The sequence below is a fragment of the Mytilus trossulus genome, chromosome 7, assembly GCF_036588685.1.
Source record: "Mytilus trossulus isolate FHL-02 chromosome 7, PNRI_Mtr1.1.1.hap1, whole genome shotgun sequence".
Taxonomy (NCBI): domain Eukaryota; kingdom Metazoa; phylum Mollusca; class Bivalvia; order Mytilida; family Mytilidae; genus Mytilus; species Mytilus trossulus.
The window spans coordinates 61,284,882-61,305,037 of record NC_086379.1 but is presented as its reverse complement, the minus strand read 5'-3'; the positions used below and the strand labels follow the sequence as shown (position 1 = coordinate 61,305,037).

The 20,156-nt window shown below is 33.0% G+C and overlaps 2 protein-coding genes across 6 annotated transcripts in view; one reads left to right on the top strand and one right to left on the bottom strand.

Moving 5' to 3' along the window:
- Nucleotides 1-891: 891 nt before the first annotated feature.
- The window catches only part of LOC134725475 (stearoyl-CoA desaturase 5-like), a 34,482-nt gene continuing 15,217 nt past the window's right edge, over nucleotides 892-20,156 (bottom strand). Inside the window, exons 1-5 of one of the 3 annotated variants that reach the window (XM_063589315.1) lie at nucleotides 7,493-7,620; nucleotides 4,493-4,720; nucleotides 3,635-3,765; nucleotides 2,745-2,950; nucleotides 892-1,693 (exon numbers count right to left, since the gene is read on the bottom strand). In XM_063589315.1, coding sequence (XP_063445385.1) covers nucleotides 1,273-1,693; nucleotides 2,745-2,950; nucleotides 3,635-3,765; nucleotides 4,493-4,718 — 984 coding nt within the window. In that variant the 5' untranslated portion in view covers nucleotides 4,719-4,720; nucleotides 7,493-7,620 and the 3' untranslated portion in view covers nucleotides 892-1,272. The other 2 variants (XM_063589314.1, XM_063589316.1) reach the window with 2 other exon arrangements.
- Nucleotides 7,658-20,156, top strand: part of LOC134725473 (spermine oxidase-like) — a 53,269-nt gene continuing 40,770 nt past the window's right edge. For all 3 annotated transcript variants that reach the window (XR_010108561.1, XM_063589312.1, XM_063589313.1), the window contains exons 1-2: nucleotides 7,658-7,793; nucleotides 18,122-18,247. Coding sequence is in view for 2 of the 3 variants with exons in the window: in XM_063589312.1 (XP_063445382.1) it covers nucleotides 18,129-18,247 (119 nt within the window). In the remaining variant the exon portion in view is untranslated. The remainder of the gene's footprint in view (nucleotides 7,794-18,121; nucleotides 18,248-20,156) is intronic.

The following is a 20,156-nucleotide window of genomic DNA, read 5'->3' as shown; positions in this document are numbered from 1 at the left end:
TTTAAAATTGTAAATGGACCTTCCTGGATAGGGCTATTATACGGACAATATACTATGTCCATGCTTTAAAGCAAAAGGTCTAAAGGCTTGAAGCAAATATGAAAGACTTATAATTGTTTGACTTTATATACATAACCTGCAAACGTCTAAAGGATGTTATTTAACAAAGATTCTCCGAACTGTATTCTTACATGTAATATCATATACCTTTTTTCTATAATGGAGCTGGTTTGGGTGTGGGATATTTCCTTACCAGCTTGCACTTTTCAATGTAGCGACCGAATTATTCAATCAGACTAAATGTTTGATGTTGAAAATTTGCATCTAAATTTATCCAGTCTGATTAAACTCAAACCTCTCAGAGCTACCGTTTTGAGATCTGCCACGCAATACATCAGAAAACTGGAGCGCTCAGAGGTTTGATTTTAATCAGACTGAAATTTACCATTACCATTGGTTGTAAGGCAACATTCATCCGAAATAATTCCGAAAGTACTGTGCTTTTCATTTGCCCTCCTACTTTACGGTATGGTTTTACTCATTGTTGACTCCTATTGTATGTATCCTTAACCTCAATTCTCTCCGCGGCAGAAGTCACATAAGGCCTCCACGCATTGTATGTATGGCCTGTGGTAATTTACATCCTCGTCTTTCGGTCTTTGATGGATAGATGTCTGGTTGACAACGAAACCTGTTACCACATCTGTTTTGAACAAAGCAACACAAGTATAGTAAGCAAGTAGACAAAAAACCGAAACTAAGTTTATCCATAATATTATATGCGAAAATGTATTTAAAACATCTTTTCGTTGCATTTGCCTTTAACCTCTCCATCAGTATTTTTAAAAATTAAGTTAAGAAGGGGGAGGGGTTTCAAGAAAAAAAATCGTATTTGAATTAAGCTTTTTTTTAATTCTACACTGAGCATTCGATGTGGTTCATTACTCCATAAAATATTGCAATATGGAGAACAAAAATTTAGTATTTAAGTTCTAACAATAATTGTTCTTTTGTCACTTTTAATCAACTTATGATAAATAACATAAAAATCTGTAACAATTTAGCACTGTCCATGTTCACATAATAATACTTTTACAATTTCAATTTTGACGTATTTGTATCTTTTAAATACTTGTTAAAATTAAACATAATAACAAGAAAGATCTGTTCAAAATCGCAACATCTTGCAAATAACCATCAAACATTGTATATTTTTTTTTTAGCAATTACAGTACAATAGATAATGTTAAACACAATAACGGACTAGAATTGTCAGGATCCGTCTCCAGTTCTTGCCCTTCTCCTTTCTACTGTAGCATGAGATATCTTCCTCCTATCACTAACTTGTCCTAACATCGCAAAGAAATCAATAAAGGCTGTGGTAATGTTTAAATGCCATCCAAACTCACTGGTACCATAGTCATGTGGGAATGTATGGTGATAATTGTGAAATCCCTCTCCTACGGCACTGAATGCCACACCCCTATTTTGTGCTGGGTTAATGTTTTTGTCATAAGGACGATTCCCCCACATGTGTGCAGCACTATTGACTAACCACGTGGCGTTTAATGTCAGTACGTATCGGAGTATACTGGATATAAAGAATGCATTTAGAAAAGATTCTCCCCAGAAGTAATACGGTACTGCAGTAGGTAATAAGAAACACATAACAAGAACACTCAGTCTGTAATACCTGTGAATGAAAAGCATAAGAGATTAATGGTATAATTCATCACATTTATAAAATGACAATGTAAAAATGTGAATTTGCAACGGAGACAAAAAATAAGTTTTTCAAAGAATTCTTCAGATATAGCATACGTAATAGATCTTGACGTTAGATTTACTCGGTGTATACAGACTGCTAGTAGTTGAACAGTAACAGCATTTTGTACAATTCAGATTCTTGTAGAGTTGGATAGAATGATTTTTCCATACAAAGAGTACACAACCGTTAATGTATTTATGATGAATTGCATAAATAGTTAACCAGTTTATTTTACCTACCACAGCAAAACTGGAAACTAAATACACACAGAATAGTCTACACTTGTACAGTGTCCCAGTGCGAAGGAAATGTATCTGACTCCGTTATGTAGACCATCTGATATACATAAATCCATCATATTTGCCATATAGCGACAGCAATCACCCCTATTAGCTAGTGTCAAAATGTTCTGCCACTTGCACTTTATTTTTCCGAACAGAAAACTAGATAAAATGATTTTTTCCTAAAATTATAGGTTTATTTTAAATCTTGATATTATAAACGTCCCACTTCATAGTTAATTATTATATTGACCTTTAAACATAAAAAAATACATGTAAACAAACAGTATCTGTTCAATATTTCACTTGGATATAAAAATATTTAAAAATCAAATGTATATTTTATTGTTTAAATAATATATATAAAAAAAACCTGTGAAGTGAATCTCTAAAAAAATCAAAATCTGTAACTGACGACATTTGGAATATGCTGTTTTCATGTTACCTAGTACGGATAATTGACGCTATAAAAGACCTTCAATTTATGTGACTTTGTCAAAGGTTTGATCATGTAATTCTGAAGAGTATTCATTGCATACATTTAATGATTAACCTATTGTAAGTACTAACGTTCATTCAGTATACAACAGCAAAAATATGGACAAATAACTAGGAAAATTAACAACATGAAAAATAAGAACTATATATAAAAAACTCCCAACAGCAACTAATTAAATCACAATAGTTGTACTTACTTTCGCTGTATCATAACTACTTTGTCAGCGTAGAGATCCGACAGATCTAACTGCTTGCCTTTCCTGGCTACATCCGGGTGTTTTCTAACTAGAAGCCATCCGATATGAGAAAAGAAGAACCCTCGTCTTGCATTATGTGGATCAGCATCTGTTTCCGAATACTTGTGATGAACTCGATGGTCACGAGTCCATTCCAATATGTCATTCTAATAAAACATGTATATTATCAATACTTTGAAAGAAATGATAATTGTTTATACAATAACTTACTTTTATTTACATAATGGAACAAACCAAATATGAAATAAAAAAATTCCATCAACTTATGTACAAGCCACAAATATAACGAAATAGTTACATTTGACGTAAAGCACGTTTTAATGACCCCTCAACACAGTTGTCGGGCCATATAGTTCTACCCTTGTTTGATTATAGTTTAGCACTGAATGCAGCGTATTTAACAGGATATTATTATAAAGTTAACCTATGGAACAGGCACTGTTTACCGTCTCAGACCTAACCCCACTTATGGAACAGGCACTGTTTACCGTCTCAGACCTAACCTCACTTTTTAGTAAGTTCGTATTGCTCAATCTTAAAGTTTCCATGGAAATGTTTATTAACGGCCGTTACAGCACTATTAAACGAAGATTATATAATTAACTTTACAATAGTTGCTCGAGGCAAAAACAAGACCAATCACCTTTAAATAACCAATACACCAGAGGGCGACTTCATGACATTTCGAAGTTATAAGCAAATATACTTGTCGATTTTTAAACTCTATGTTTTGTAACCATGGTTTTGTCTGTTCGACTTCCGAGTTTGTATTGTCTATTTGGTATCTTCTGCTTCTTGTTTCACAAGTTATAAATAAATAATTAAATTACCTGAAGTGCTGCAGAGTTCATTATTGCAAGCAAGATACGAAAAGGAGTCTTTGCCTTATAAGATCTATGTGACCATAGGCGATGTGCCCCAGCTGTTATTCCTACGGCTGTGAATACGTAGTAAAATGTTGCTGAAAATGTAAAAAAAAATAAAATTAAACAGATAGGTCTGATAGGCAACATCATTAATTTCTTTTGTTATATAATTCGGTAAACATTGAGTGTAATATTCGAGATTACCATGCTTTTTAAAACTAGGGGAACACCGCACACGTTTAAATTTACGCTTCAGACCAAAATGTGCGCATTTGTATACACGTTTACATCATAATAAAAACATGTAATTCTCAAATACATGAAAAGCAAAAATATATAGAAAACTGAAAACTCTTTTGGGGGCACCAATTAAAACAAAACAGGGATCCCTTGACCTTGCCCATCAATCAGGTATGGTTACCCATAGCAAAGAATTTTGCTACAAAAATGCATTTAAAGTATTTGCTTATATAAGTAACATCCAAATCAAGCATGCCATGATTGATTGAAGTTCCAATATAAAAGCTGTTCGTGTCGAACAAACGTGTATTATCGTTGCACAATTTTCATTGTACACATTTCTTTTATTCTAGCTATGAATTATGTTTTGATGGCATCTATTCCAAATACTTATTTATAGTTATACAATTTCAGAGTAAAATCAGTGTTATAATCAAATTTTGACCTCGAATATATACCCATGACCTTGAAATACTGTATGTATAGAAACTACAAATTAGGAAATTTCCGTCCGCATATCGCAATTTTCTTGGGTGTTCAAAATCATAAATTTAGCAAAACAAAATAATTTATTATACTTACTCCATAGCCATGTTAAAGGATGAGACCAAGGTATTCTAATCAAACCATACAAAGCTGCTAGATGAATTCCAAGTTGTATAAATACATTTTGCCAAACTATCTTCAATGGTTGTTGTTTTTGTTGATAGTTCTCTTCCGTTATAACTGGCGATACTTGATCCAAACCTAGACCGTCTCCATCATCTGAGCCGGGAATCACGTCTGTTATGGGATTTCTAGGTGCCATTCCTGTTAAAACAACCATATTGTTAGTTCACATAAATATATATTGTAAATGCCCGAGGTGTACACACTTTTCCAATATATAGTATAAAGACTGGATGTCGTCGCAATATTATGAAGACTGGGTGTCTACTCAAATGTCAATCATTTTTTTCCATCCGCCATATTCAAGTCTTTAAAAAAAAAAAAATCCAGAGAGAGAGCAAACATTCATCCCGCAAAATATTACCAATCTGTTGACGGTGATAACTGTCATTTTCGAATTTCAAGTGGACTCTAAAGTTAAAATCATTACTCCCAGATACAAAAGGAAAAGGGCCTTATTTCATTCATGTTATTCATACGACCATTTTTTTTGCATGTAAGACTCGATTTTCATACAAACGAACAGATGTACGGTTGAGAAGAAACTCGTTGTTTTGTCAAAAACGAGCTCTTACATTCTTTAATATGTAAAATCTTGAAATGTATTTGCAAAATCCGTGTTACCATGAGTTTCAACATAAGATTAGTATGGTTTTTTTTTTTTAGAAATGGCCGGAGCCGTCATGTCAATATTTGGCAGAGTGAATCATGACCTGTAGTTGATCAAATCCTTAATTGTCCTTTTTATGGCCATTGCATGGTGCCGTGGGTAGTTATCTCTTTGACAACGATAGTAGAGAGGAAGGAAATACCTATATCAATTATGCCTTTAGTTTGTGATAGCCAATTATCATTAGATAGTCGAATTTTGGGAATGTTGACTTTTTTTGTAGAAACTTTTTGTCGATATATATATATTATAAATTTCGCAGTGTTATCTGTCTGTATCTTCTTTATATTATTATAGAGTTTAAGATAATAACAAAAAAAACGAAAAATGCGTGACTTAATAATACGACTTTAGCATTATTTGAGTGATATGTTTAGGAAACAGCAACTATATATGTCACCTTACGATTTGAAACGAAGAAAATTAGCTGTGAAGTTTCTTCTCTACTTGACAAAATGTGAAACTATTTAAACGAAAAAAACCCAAACATAATACATATGAATTGCTCGATGGAATACGAGTTAAAAACCTATTGTTTTAATTAAGGGGTTTTGATTGACAGCATGACATTTACATACGACAAATATTGAAATGAAGTATACAAATTTAATACATACTTATATACTTCTTTTTCATATAAATCACAAAACAATTTATTCAAGACAAGAACCATAAAATCATACACTGTGTATCGTCACAGTACACATTGATCCGAGTGCCCCAAATAGCACTCATTTAGCAAAAAAAAAATGTGGAAATCTTACAAGTGTTCTATTTTAAAAAAGTTAAATGTAGCCATACGATGATCTACGATGTCTATAAAAAGTCAACTTTTAAAAAATCAGCAAAAATCTTGAAACAGCCATGCTACAAATGAATAGTATTAAGCATGGACACTTATTGTCGAATTGTTCAAGCAGGGATGCATTCGAATACTCCTAAATACAAAAACATAGATTTTGTAGGTCGGTTCAAACACAATTTTCTATGGATCCAACGAAATAGTGGAACTAACTGAATAGTAAATAAGGATACACCTACATACACTTTAAACACAGAATGAAATCTTTTGTACGTAGAAACGTAGGTAAATAAATTGTCAAAATAAGAGAATTTGGATACCTTCACGTCAGACGTTGATATTATAACTCCAAGTATTTGAGTACAGACAGGTTTTCATTTGTGAATAACCAAATAATTTTGCCTCATTTGAGATCTGAATAATTCATGTTAATCTCTTTCAAAAAAAAACATCTCTGTCATTGTTTTCCTGAAATCTTTTTTGTTATCTCCATCAGCCACGCAGGTGTATGTTGAGATTTCCAGTGAAGAAGTCCATTATTATATATCCAGGAGTATTGTCAATATTACTCCAGACTAGTGTAGAGTGCAAGTGTGTGTTGCAGGTAATCGAACAACCAATTAAACACATATATATATTCTATTCTATATATATATATTTATTTATTTATCGGCCCCTTTATACTTTATTCTACATTACAATTTGTTCCTGTATATTTTCAGTTATAGCATATTGGTATACCTTAGCACCTCTTGCTTCACGCGCTAGGTGCATGTTCGTTGAACGTCTCATATACTCGAGAGACGATTTAAAAATCAAACATGTGTGAACAGACGAGGATAGATATTTGTATGCAGTTGTTCGGTTAAACTATAATTAGGCATATTTATCGTGTATGTTGTTATATATGTGAAGGATTAGTGATTCACACGCTCAATTTACATAACATTATGACCTCTCCCCTGGGAACCCGGATAATTAGGAAATAAAAACCTAAACTGCATTGTATAATATATATATTTGTGAAAACTCTAGGCATTTATATATTCTATGCTGTTTCCATAGGATACCTGTCTAGTCAGCTGAAATGCATATCAACCTTGTCCTACACATGTGGAAACAAGTTGGGTATTTAAAAAGGGAATTCGAAAATCATTCATTCATGGATCATGCGCCCCATTCATGGTATTAAATGTAGCACCATGGCAATAGTCATGATATATTAGATTTTATGAATACAAGTGACGTGATTTTTAGTCTCAAAACATCATTTAACAGTGGAAAAATTATTATCATACTTATCATATCGCTTCTTTTTCTCCGCTGTCAATAAACATACACATAGATGAGGAAGCTGCGCATCATTGCTAATTAACTATGTAGAGTACGCAACATCCCTTTACTAATAACATTAAAGCCGAAAACATGTAAATATACTCACGATATATAGAGAAAGCTAAGGTTTAAGACTTTCCTTGACTAGATTCAACGAATTTAATGTTTTAATTCATTTATGAGCGGATGGCGTGATATATACCCACGTGTTGTGTTATTTTTAATCAGCTGATATTTTTTATGTTGTCGTCCAATAGAAATGCAGCTCTATTTATAGAAAAGAAAACCATATTTTCAAGGTCAATTTTGTTTATAGTAGAGTAAAAATGACCTATCTTTGAACTTTGTTCGATCGCCATCCTGTCACAGTGCAATGATTCATTTTAATGCAACGTATTTTTATTTTGGTGAGTGTTTTTACGTCAGTAATCAAGTGTAAAATGTAATCACCAGTCCATGTAATGTCATCATTACATCATGTCATATTTATTAAGGTTCAACAATCAAATTGATAATAAATTTAAAGACAACTATAATAAATGGTCATTGGAAATATGCGAGCGAGCTCAACTGAACGGAATGCCATCTTACAGTTACATATTAGGGAACGACGATCACTTTTAAATTAACTTCAAAGAGGGGGAGGGGGTTTCTTAAAAATGATAAATAATTTGATGAAAACAAATTATGCGGTCAAGTGAAAGACAAAACAATATTCTAAATTCAGAATTTCCCCAGACCATATAGTGTTAAATTTTGGAAAAAAAACCCAATATGATTGAAGACATTGAATGATAGTGTCAAAAAAAATTCCGAATCGGACTAAAAAAACCCAACATAACCCCCTTTAAAGTCCAAAGGTTGCTCCCTTGCATGCAGTAATGATTACATATTACGTGTATTTTGTTACCAACGTGATTCGCTGTACTTACAACATCATATCGTATTGTATTTTTTTTTACTTTGTTTTGTAAATTACGATTGGATTATTCTGCTTAGTAATGGGGGCCGTGATTGGCACAATAAAAAGCCATCATCTTGTATATCTCAACTTACAAGAGCTAGTCTATCCCAAATTGAAGTCTTCCGAAATACCGTTTCTTTTCCTAACATAACTGAAAACACATTAACATTAATTATCGAAATCCGGTGGCGTACACATGTTTGCATCTCATGTTTGCGATATACCATCTTTTCGTCAAGTTAATCATATTAATTGTTTTCTGATTGGTAATCAATTAATGATAAGATCCATTTTATTTCATCTGGTGCTCCGTTTATTTAGTAATCGCAAACAACTGTCAGAAGGTTTTAGGGACATCAGTTGTTCACCCAGCTAGTCAAATGCATTTTTTTTTTGTCTTTTGGAAATTTTGTTTTTGCTGTATTTAGACCCCTCTACCAAAAAAATTGTTTTGTATGCACATGTATAAAAATTGCGATTTTAACCCAACGTATTTTATATAGGGTTTGGACGTTGTTATCAATGTAGACTTCACTGGTATCTTTATTTTGTATATACATGCAGTACTTTAATTCAGCAGTATATGCAGTAATTCAAGCCCTGCAGTGAATGCAGTACTTACCATGTCATATGCAGTAAATTGTATGGAACGCCTAAACTGCCTTATGTTAATAATCAGCATTATACGCAGTGTTCACAGCATTATATGAAGTGATCACAGCATTATATGTATTGCTCACAACATTATATGAAGTGAACACAGCATTATATGCAGTGCTCACAGCATTATATGCAGTGTTCACAACATTATATGAAGTGCTCACAACATTATATTAAGTGCTCACAACATTATATTAAGTGCTCACAACATTATATTAAGTGCTCACAACATTATATTAAGTGTTCACAACATTATACGTTTTTTGTTGTATGATGAGATTGATGTATGATGAGATTTATGAATGATGAGATCATTCGGTAAACTTCGTTTTTTAGCGGAAATTACCGAATCCATAATTGGTAAATTACGGTAAATTAATGCCCAGCAAACAAATTAAAACATTTATAATTATATATGTGATCATTAAGGCAGTATACAATATTTAAAACGAATTGAAATAAGTAAATTAAGGAGTATGATCAATTTAACCCAAGTTTATTCCACACCAGGGCATTTTAAACTTATTTTGAGGATAAGTTTCACCATATTCACAACTTAATATGTATATATATTTACTAGAACACATCCGTGATATCGCGGGTCTGTGACTGAATTAAAGAATATAACTATGCGTAAGCCTTATTTTAGTATTGGTATTGTCATCTGATAAAGTCATGCCGATTATAAGATGAAGTTTTCTCTGCTTTTAACATCTTTCTGTTTGAACCCGTCGACCTGGAACTTGTCAATTTAATATTGGTATTATTAATTTTGTTTGGAAAACAAAAGTCTCTGGAAAGGAGTATTTTTTAATCAACAGTTTTGTCCTTTATGAGTTATGAATAAAATTGAATCTTTGATTCGCTGTTTTACGTCTAACAAATTGAAAACTGTACATGCTGTACCTATACGCCTTATTTTAAGTCCAGATTTTTATTATTCGTATTGTCATCTTAGAAAGTCATACTGATTAAAGTACTACAATCGGGAACAATGTGACAATGATTGAATTAAGTAGTTTCAACCCTGTGATTACGACCCGTGTATATAGCAAAATCTTGAATACAGCGTTTCGTGGTACTCTTGTCAGATGCGGAACGTACAGATAATGTAATAGTTAACAGGTGAATATATTATTGGTATCGATTCGACCCGGAACTTCTTAATTATTGGCAATATTTATTATGTTGAAAACAAAAGGGTCTGGAGTGATGTTATTTTTCATCAATAGCATGGTACTATATTAGTTATATATACTCTCAGATCAGTACTTATAGTGTCTTTTTATTGTTGGGACATACAAGTACCCGCTCACACGCACGTTCACTCTATTTTCTTGTTAGATCATATGTATTTATATTTGTACCCATCTAATGAGTTAATATAAAAAAGAAGATGTGCTATGATTGCAAATGAGACAACTATCCACAAAATACCAAAATGACACAAACATTAACAACTATAGGTCACCGTACGGCCTTCAACAATGAGCAAAGCCCATACCGCATAGTCAGCTATAAAAGGCCCCGATACGACCATGTAAAACAATTCAAACGAGAAAACTAACAAGCCTTTTACAACTGATTTTCATAGTTCGTTCTTATGTTGTTCTGTTACGCCACTGTCCCAGGTTAGAGGGAGGATACCAACATCCCGCTAACATTTTAAAACCCGCCACATTTTGCATATATGTGGCCGTCCCAAGTCAGGAGGAGCCTTTATTTCAGTGGTTGTCGTTTGTTAATTAATGTGTTATATACATGTTAGTTTTTCGATCGTTTGTTTGTACATAAATTAGGAATATTTTTCGTTTATCATTACGGGGCCTTCTATAGCTGACTATCCGGTATGGGCTTTCCTCATTGTTGAAGGTCGTACTGTGGCCGTTTAGCTGTTTAAAATTTCTGTGATGTCATTTTGTCTCTTGTGGAAAGTTGTTTCATTGGCAAGCATACCACTTTTATATATATATGTACCGTGCAAACTGACGAACAAACGTAGTAAACGTTTTATTCATCCCCACAAACTCAATTTTCATAAGAGATGATAACTTTAAATGAAAATGTTAAACAGGGTCTTGAAAGGGTAAATTTTTCTATGAAAGTTTAAATTTCTTTATAAGACTGCTGATCATATTTAGAAGACAATCTTAGTACTTGCCGTGCTAAAAAGCTTGTAAAAAATGGAATAATTGATGTAAAGTTATGTTTAACACCTACAGTGAAATGCTTTAAACTGCATTTTCCATATCTGTTAGATACTTATTCATGTAAAAATGCCAAATTCTGAAAATCGATGCCAAAAATGACTCTATCATGACATATATAAGCTAGCGTAATATGGCACCTATGTGTTATAGAAAGCTGACTGTTTTATTTAAAAGGTAATTAAGCTTTTTAAAACCGAGTACGGACTATAAAGTGGCACCTTGCTAAATTTCTTCAGTAGGAAATGAACTCGAGAATATATCATACAAATTTTCCTACGATATTTCATTAAATAAACTTTTTATTATTTAACTTACATTCTGCAATTCGTATTTCTTAGGACGAACAGAACTACTTCAATCATTCACCTCTCAGTTTCATCTTTTCCTAACTTATTTCAAACAGTTTTAAATATTGTATGCTACCTTATGATAACATGATTTTAATAACTTTTTAAATTTGTTTGCTGGGCATTACCGTAATTTACCAATTATGGATTCGGTAATTTCCGCTAAAAAAACGAAGTTTACCGAATGATCTCATCATTCATAAATCTCATCATACATCAATCTCATCATACAACAAAAAACGTATAATGTTGTGAACACTTAATATAATGTTGTGAGCACTTAATATAATGTTGTGAGCACTTAATATAATGTTGTGAGCACTTAATATAATGTTGTGAGCACTTCATATAATGTTGTGAACACTGCATATAATGCCGTGAGCACTGCATATAATGCTGTGTTCACTTCATATAATGTTGTGAACACTACATATAATGTTGTGAACACTGCATATAATGCTGTGAGCACTTCATATAATGTTGTGAACACTGCATATAATGCTGTGAGCACTGCATATAATGTTGTGAACACTGCATATAATGTTGTGAGCACTGCATATAATGTTGTGAATACTGCATATAATGTTGTGAGCACTTCATATAATGTTGTGAACACTGCATATAATGTTGTGAGCACTGCATATAATGCTGTGATCACTGCATATAATGCTGTGATCACTTCATATAATGGTGTGAGCACTACATATAATGCTGTGATCACTTCATATAATGCTGTGAACACTGCGTATAATGCTGATTATTAACATAAGGCAGTCGTGGCGTTCCATAAAATTGCACACAACATTATATGCAGTCGTGAAATACATTCAGCAGTGGTCACACCATTATATACAGTATTCACAGCATTATATATGTCACAACATTATATGTCGTGAGCACAGCATTATAATTTTATATACATTGGTCATAGATTTATTTATGTAGTGGTCAAAACATTATATGCAGCAATGTAGTGGTCACAACATTATATGCAGTAATGCAGTTGTCACCACATTATATGCAGTAATGCAGTGGTCAAAACATTATATGCAGCAATGTATTTGTCACAACATTCTCATAAGCAGTCATGACAACGTAGTATGCCTCATGTTGATAAAGATGATGATCTGTGATAGTGATGACAAATAGCCAATGTATGAGTAAAATACAGATCATGTATGTCCATGCTTTGCCTACAAGGTAGTGAGAAAAGCATCCACACATGATCTGTATTCCAATCCAATTTGATAATATTTTAGTGAAGTTGGTGGTTAAAATTTTGTCAGATCCCGAATCCGATCATATCAGAGAGACCAAAAAAATGATAAAGCACCGCTAAAAAATTTATGGAACAGTTACTTATATATAATGTAATTTAGGAAATCGGACGACTTTTTTTTTATCACAGACAATAATAACACCCGATTTTGTTTCCAAATTGCTCAACCATGATTTTATAAATTTAGGGGTTGGTCGAAATGATTGAACTGCTTGTTGCATGCACCAATTATAGTTTTGTTCGTCCTAATAATGTTGAGTAAAACTAACAAAAATCATCATAAAACACCAGGGTGTATTTCCTGACATACAGAGTAGTCCATGTGAAAAGAAATAGACACCTCCGCTTGTTTGAAACCTTTTCGATTTCCGATAATTAACCATAGAGGAAGCTATAGTCTCGAAACATACTGAACCGTCCAAGCGTCTCAACCCTCTAGGTCTATCGTTACTTGATCACGTCGAATGACCAAGCGAAAGAAGGTTGGATAAGTAAAGATAATCGGGATTTTTACACATTGATATCGTAAAATATCAGCCGCAAACAACACTGTGATCCTTTTTGACGATTGAGTGCAGCGGCTGATGTTTTACGATATCTATACGAAGAAAACGCGACATATATTGAGTTGTAAACTTCGACCTCATTTGGTCTGTGGTGGAGAGTTGTTTCATTGGCTTTGTTCACATATTATTGTTAATATAATGGAATTTAATGCGACTGTCATACAGGTGAGGGTTTAGCTAGCTATAAAACGAGGTTTACTCCAGCATTTCTACACAAGAAAATGCCTGTACTAAGTCAGGAATATGACAGTTGTTATCCATTTGATTGATGTGTTTGAGCTTTTGATACCGACTTTCCGTTTTGTATTTCCTCGGTTTGAAAATACAGAACGGAAAGTTTTTTTTGTAATTTTCCTTTTCATACAATATCTTTTACACCGCGATGACCGTGATGATAGTGAAAAATCTACAAGTTACCAGCCAATGACGACGAAATTTACAGACACTTTTTTTTTGTTCTCAGAGTAATTGTATGTATTATTATGTAATATTGAAAAAGTACAAAACTGAATATGCGTTTAAGTAACATTGAACAACATTCTCTCGACTGGTATTTTTCGCAAAATATCTGTTTAATATCTCTGAAACAAAAGCATGTAGAGCAAATCTGATGTTGGGTAAAATTGTTGATCAGGTTAAGATATATCTGCCCTGAAATTTTCAGATGAATCGGACAAAATGTTGTTGGGTTGCTGCCCCTGAATTGGTAATTTTAAGGAAACTTTGCCGTTTTTGTTTTTTAGCATTATCTTGAATATTATAATAGATAGAGATAAACTGCAAACTGTAATAATGTAAAGAAAAGTAAGATCTACAAATAAGTCAGCATGATCAAAATAATAAGTTGACCTCTTTAGGAGTTATTGCCCTTTATAGTCAATTTTAATACGACCGCAAATTTTGAAAAAATTTTCGTCGTATATTGCTATCACGTTGGCGTCGTCGTCGTTGTCGTCGTTGTCGTCGTCGTCGTCGTTGTCGTCGTTGTCGTCGTCGTCGTCGTCGTCGTCGTCGTCCGAATACTTTTAGTTTTCGCACTCTAACTTTAGTAAAAATGAATAGAAATCTATGAAATTTTAACACAAGGTTAATGACCATAAAAGGAAGGTTGGTATTGATTTTGGGAGTTTTGGTCCCAACATTTTAGGAATTAGGGGCCAAAAAGGGCCCAAATAAGCATTTTCTTGGTTTTCGCACTATAACTTTAGTTTAAGTTAATAGAAATCTATGAAATTTAGACACAAGGTTTATGACCACAAAAGAAAGGTTGGGATTGATTTGGGGAGTTTTGGTTTCAACAGTTTAGGAATTAGGGGCCAAAAAAGGGCCCAAATAAGCATTATTCTTGGTTTTCGCACAATAACTTTAGTTTAAGTAAATAGAAATCAATGAAATTTAAACACAATGTTTATGACCACAAAAGGAAGATTGGTATTGATTTTGGGAGTTTAGGTCCCAACAGTTTAGGAATTAGGGGCCAAAAAGGGACCCAAATAAGCATTTTTCTTGGTTTTCGCACCATAACGTTAGTATAAGTAAATAGAAATCTATGAAATTTAAACACAAGGTTTATGACCATTAAAGGAAGGTTGGTATTGATTTTGGGAGTTTAGGTCCCAACAGTTTAGGAATAAGGGGCCAAAAAGGGACCCAAATAAGCATTTTTCTTGGTTTTCGCACCATAACGTTAGTATAAGTAAATAGAAATCTATGAAATTTAAACACAAGGTTTATGACCATTAAAGGAAGGTTGGTATTGATTTTGGGAGTTTAGGTCCCAACAGTTTAGGAATTAGGGGACAAAAAGGGACCCAAATAAGCATTTTTCTTGGTTTTCACACCATAACGTTAGTATAAGTAAATAGAAATCTATGAAATTTAAACACAAGGTTTATGACCATAAAAGGAAGGTTGGTATTGATTTTGGGAGTTTTGGTCCCAACAGTTTAGGAAAAAGGGGCCCAAAGGGTCCAAAATTAAACTTTGTTTGATTTCATCAAAATTGAATAATTGGGGTTCTTCGATATGCCGAATCTAACTGTGTATGTAGATTCTTAACTTTTGGTCATGTTTTCAAATTGGTCTACATTAAGGTCCAAAGGGTCCAAAATTAAGCTTAGTTTGATTTTGACAAAAAATGAATCGGTTGGGTTCTTTGATATGTTGAATCTAAAAATGTACTTAGATTCTTGATTATTGGCCCAGTTTTCAAGTTGGTTCAAATCTGGGTCCAAAATTAAACTTGATTTGATTTCATCAAAAATTGAATAAATGGGGTTCTTTGATATGCCAAATCTAACTGTGTATGTAGATTCTTTATTTTTGGTCCCGTTTTCAAATTGGCCTACATAAAGGTCAAAAGGGTCCAAAATGAAACTAAGTTTGATTTTAACAAAAATTAAATTCTTGGGCCTCTTTGATATGCTGAATCTAAACATGTACTTAGATTTTTGATTATGGGCCCAGTTTTCAAGTTGGTCCAAATCAGAATCTAAAATTATTATATTAAGTATTGTGCAATAGCAAGTCTTTTCAATTGCACAGTATTGTGCAATGGCAAGACATATCTAATTTCACAATATTGTGAAATAGCAAATTTTTTTTTTAATTAGAGTTATCTTTCTTTGTCCAGAATAGTAAGCAAGAAATATCTTATTGCAAGAATTTTTTTTAATTGGAGTTATCTTTCTTTGTCCAGAATCAACTTAAATCTTTGTTATATACAATATACAATGTATATTCACTTTTTACTACCAACTGATAAATTTAAATAATCTATTTTTCTCATTTGAAATTTCATAAATAAAAAGAAAATTTCTTCAAACATTTTTTTGAGAGGATTAATATTCAACAGCATAGTGAATTGCTCTAAGAGAAAATAAAAAATTTAAGTTCATTAGAACACATTCATTCTGTGTCAGAAACCTATGCTGTGTCAACTATTTAATCACAATCCAAATTTAGAGCTGAATCCAGCTTGAATGTTGTGTCCATACTTGCCCCAACCATTCAGGGTTCAACCTCTGCGGTCGTATAAAGCTACGCCCTGCGGAGCATCTGGTTGTATTTTTTTTTACAATAAAATCTTCTTCTCTGAAACTATCAAGACAAATCTAAGCAAACTTGTCCATAGTCATCATTAGGGTATCTAGTTTAAAAATTTTGTCCGATGACCATGCCCGTGAACCAAGATGGCCGACATGGCTAAAACTTGTACATAGGGTAAAATGCAGGTGTTGGCTCATATCTCTGAAACCGAAGCATTTTGAGCAAATCGGACAGGATTAAATTGATCATTATTTAGGTTAAGATCCATCTGAAATTTTCAATTGTGTTCAATGACCCGGCCAACCAACCAAAATGGCCGCCATGGCTAAAATTAAAACAGTGGGGTAAAATGTACATTTTGGTTTATTTCTCTGAAACAATTCATGTAGAGGAAATATTGAGTGATATTGTTCATTAGGTCAAGATCCATCTGCCCTAAAAATTTCAGACCAATCATGCAACCTGTTGTTGGGTTGCTGTCTCTGAGTTGGTAATTTTAAGAAAACTTTGCAGCTTTTGGTTATTATCTTGAATATTATTATAGATAAAGAATCAGATAAACTGTAGACAGCAATAATGTACAGCAAAGTAAGACCTACAAATTATTCAACAGATCAAAATTGGCGATTGACCCCTTAAGGAGTTATTGCCCTTTCTAGTAAATTTTAACAATTTTCATAAACTTTGTAAATTTTTGTAAATTTTTACAAAATATATTCCACTGTTACTATTGGTCCAAGATCATTATATATATATATAGAGAGACAATTTTAAGCAGCAAGAATGTTTGAAGTAAGGTAAGATCTACAAACACATCACCTTCACCAAAACACAATTCTGTCTGACATGAATCAATTTGTGTCCTTGGTTTAATATGCAAATAATAATAATATGCTCTCTAAAGCCTCTAGTTCTACATCTAATAAAAAATGAAGTAAAAACATGCTTCTTTTATAACAATTATCTTATATTACATACCGAACAGACATATAGGTTTACGATTACATTTCTATTTTTTTTTTGTCATGAATATTTTGCACAACATAAACACGTTGTATTTATCATATATATTATCAAAGTTATACATTTAATGTAAAGTAATCTTTATTTAGAGTCGGGTTTTTCGTATGTACAAATAGACATAAAACTTAAGCCATTTAAAGGTCTTTAACAGTCTGATATTTAATAATCTCGTAGTCAGGTCAAGGCCTGTCTACTTTGCAGAAAAAACATATAAGGCAAGGATGCACTCTCTTTAGTGACCTTTGTTTTTCAGAAAATCAATACGGCAACGGAGCGCTCTCATTTGTGACCTTTATTTTGTAAACACTTAAATGAGACTTTAAACTTAACAACTTAGGTACGAACCATTTAATTCTGGGGGAAATGTGGGATTTCTTGATAATTCTTTTTACTGTCATCTCTACCGAGCATCTCTAAGATTTAATTTCTTTTGTTAAAAACGTCGAGGATTAAGAATCAGGTTTGCTAAAAATATTAAAAAATGTTTTTTGAATCCAGAGAAGTTGGGTTTTTTTTTTGTCTGAAAATAAACTTTTCCCTCCTTATACAGATAAATTGTTGAATCCTTATCATTCTTGTATACAGTATCAAACAGATAATAAATACACATTTATTGAATTCCTTTCCCTTATTTTTAGTGTGACAATGTCGAGTACAGATGCACGTGTAGTAGTTGTTGGCGCGGGTGCTGCTGGTCTGTCTGCTGCTCACCACCTGGTACAGAATGGATTTAGTAATGTTATAGTATTAGAGGCTACAGACAGGTAAAGTCATTTATTCATGCTTATCATATTCTCAGCTGACTATGATCTCTGGTGTTAAATTACCGATTTCTGGACCGACATTTTAGTTTTACCCCGACTTTAATTCTCTATTAGAGCTGAACGTAGGCCATTTTCATACTAGTGTCAAGCTATTCAGCAATTCTCATCCTGCAATTCTCTTGCGATAAAGCTATCCTGCAATTCGTCATCCTGCAATTGCGTTCGAAAAAACTACTTGGGTGACAATTTTATTTTTATTCAAAATCTTGGTTTTTGACCTGTTTTGTTTTAATAAAAAAAAAAAATATAAAGTTTTTTACATCCAATTTGCATTTCTAACTTTACTTTACACATTTCTAACTCATCTTCACAGTTTTATAACTAGTATTTACAATTAGAAAAATCGTGCATTTCACATAGAGTATATATTTGAAGAGTCCCAGATATGATTTGTGTATATGCATGTTAAACAATTCCTTAGGTTAGCTTTCTTAAAGGCCCAAAATTTCGTTCGATACACGTAAAATACAAATTCTATAAAATAAGCATTGGGGTTCCCACTTTCCGACCCCGGCATGTTTTTGTAGTTCTTTATATTCTTTATTGCTAGGTATTAGAAACTCTGCTCGAATAGACAGGTAATGCATGAATTGCACTACAACGGGAGGATAAAGATTTCCTTTAGTAAGCATTCTTAAAGGCCGAACATTTCGTCCGAAACTTGTAAATAAAGCCAAATTGTATAAAATACGTCTCTGGGGCAATAACTTTCATCAAATTGTCTATGTAGTTCTTTATGGCTAGGGATTTTAGACTCTTATTCAATGTTTTAATTATATATAGTAAGACATCGGGATAGTAAAGAATTTTTTGGGTAAAGTATCATAAAAGCCCAAAATTTCGTTTGAAACACGGAAATAAAGCAAAATTCTAAAAAAATTACAAGGGATTCCCACTTTCCAACCCTTCTGTTTCGGTAGTTCTTTATGGCTATGGGTTATAGACTGTGTGCATATACATAGTACTACACCGGCAGGGTAAATTATTTCTGGGGTAAGCATTCTTAAAGGCCAAAAATTTCGGCCGAAACATGGAAATACAGTCAAAATCTATAAAATACGCTCTGGGGTCACCAACTTATAAGCCAATTTTCTTGGAAGTTATTAGTGGCTAGATAATAGAGAGTCTGCTTCACTGAATAGGTATTATATAGTTCTATATCGGGAGTGTAAATTATTTCTGTGTAAGCTTTGTTTAAGGCCCAATATATCGTTCAAAACACGGAATTAAAGCCAAATTCGATAAAATACGCGCTAGGGTTACCCACTTTCCAGCCAATTGTCTGGGTAGTTCTTAATGGCTAGGGATTATGAATAGCTATTCTATAGTAAAACATCGTGTTAGTAAATTATTTCTGGGGTAAGTTTTGTTAAAGGCCCAAAATATCGTTCGAAACACGGAATTAAAGGCAAATTCAATGAAATACGCTTTAGGGTCACCCACTTTCCAACCAATTGTCTGGATATTTAGTAATGGCAAGGGTTTAAATACTCTGCGTCACTGAAAATGTTTCATATAATTCTATATCGAGAGACTGGTAAAGAATGTTTGGGGTAAGCTTTTTTAAAGGCCCAAAATGTCTCGTTCGAATTGCAGAATTAAACCCAAATTTCGATAAAATACGCTCTAGGGTCACCCACTTTCCAACCAATTGCATTGATAGTTTTTAGTGGCTAGAGATTATATTCTCTGCTTCAATGAATAGATATTATATAGTTCTACATCGAAAGGGTAAAGAATATTTGGGGTTAGCTTTTTTAAAGTCCCAAAATGTCTCGTTCGAAACACGGAATTAAAGCCAAATTTCGATAAAATACGCTCTAGGGTCACCCACTTTCCAACCAATTGC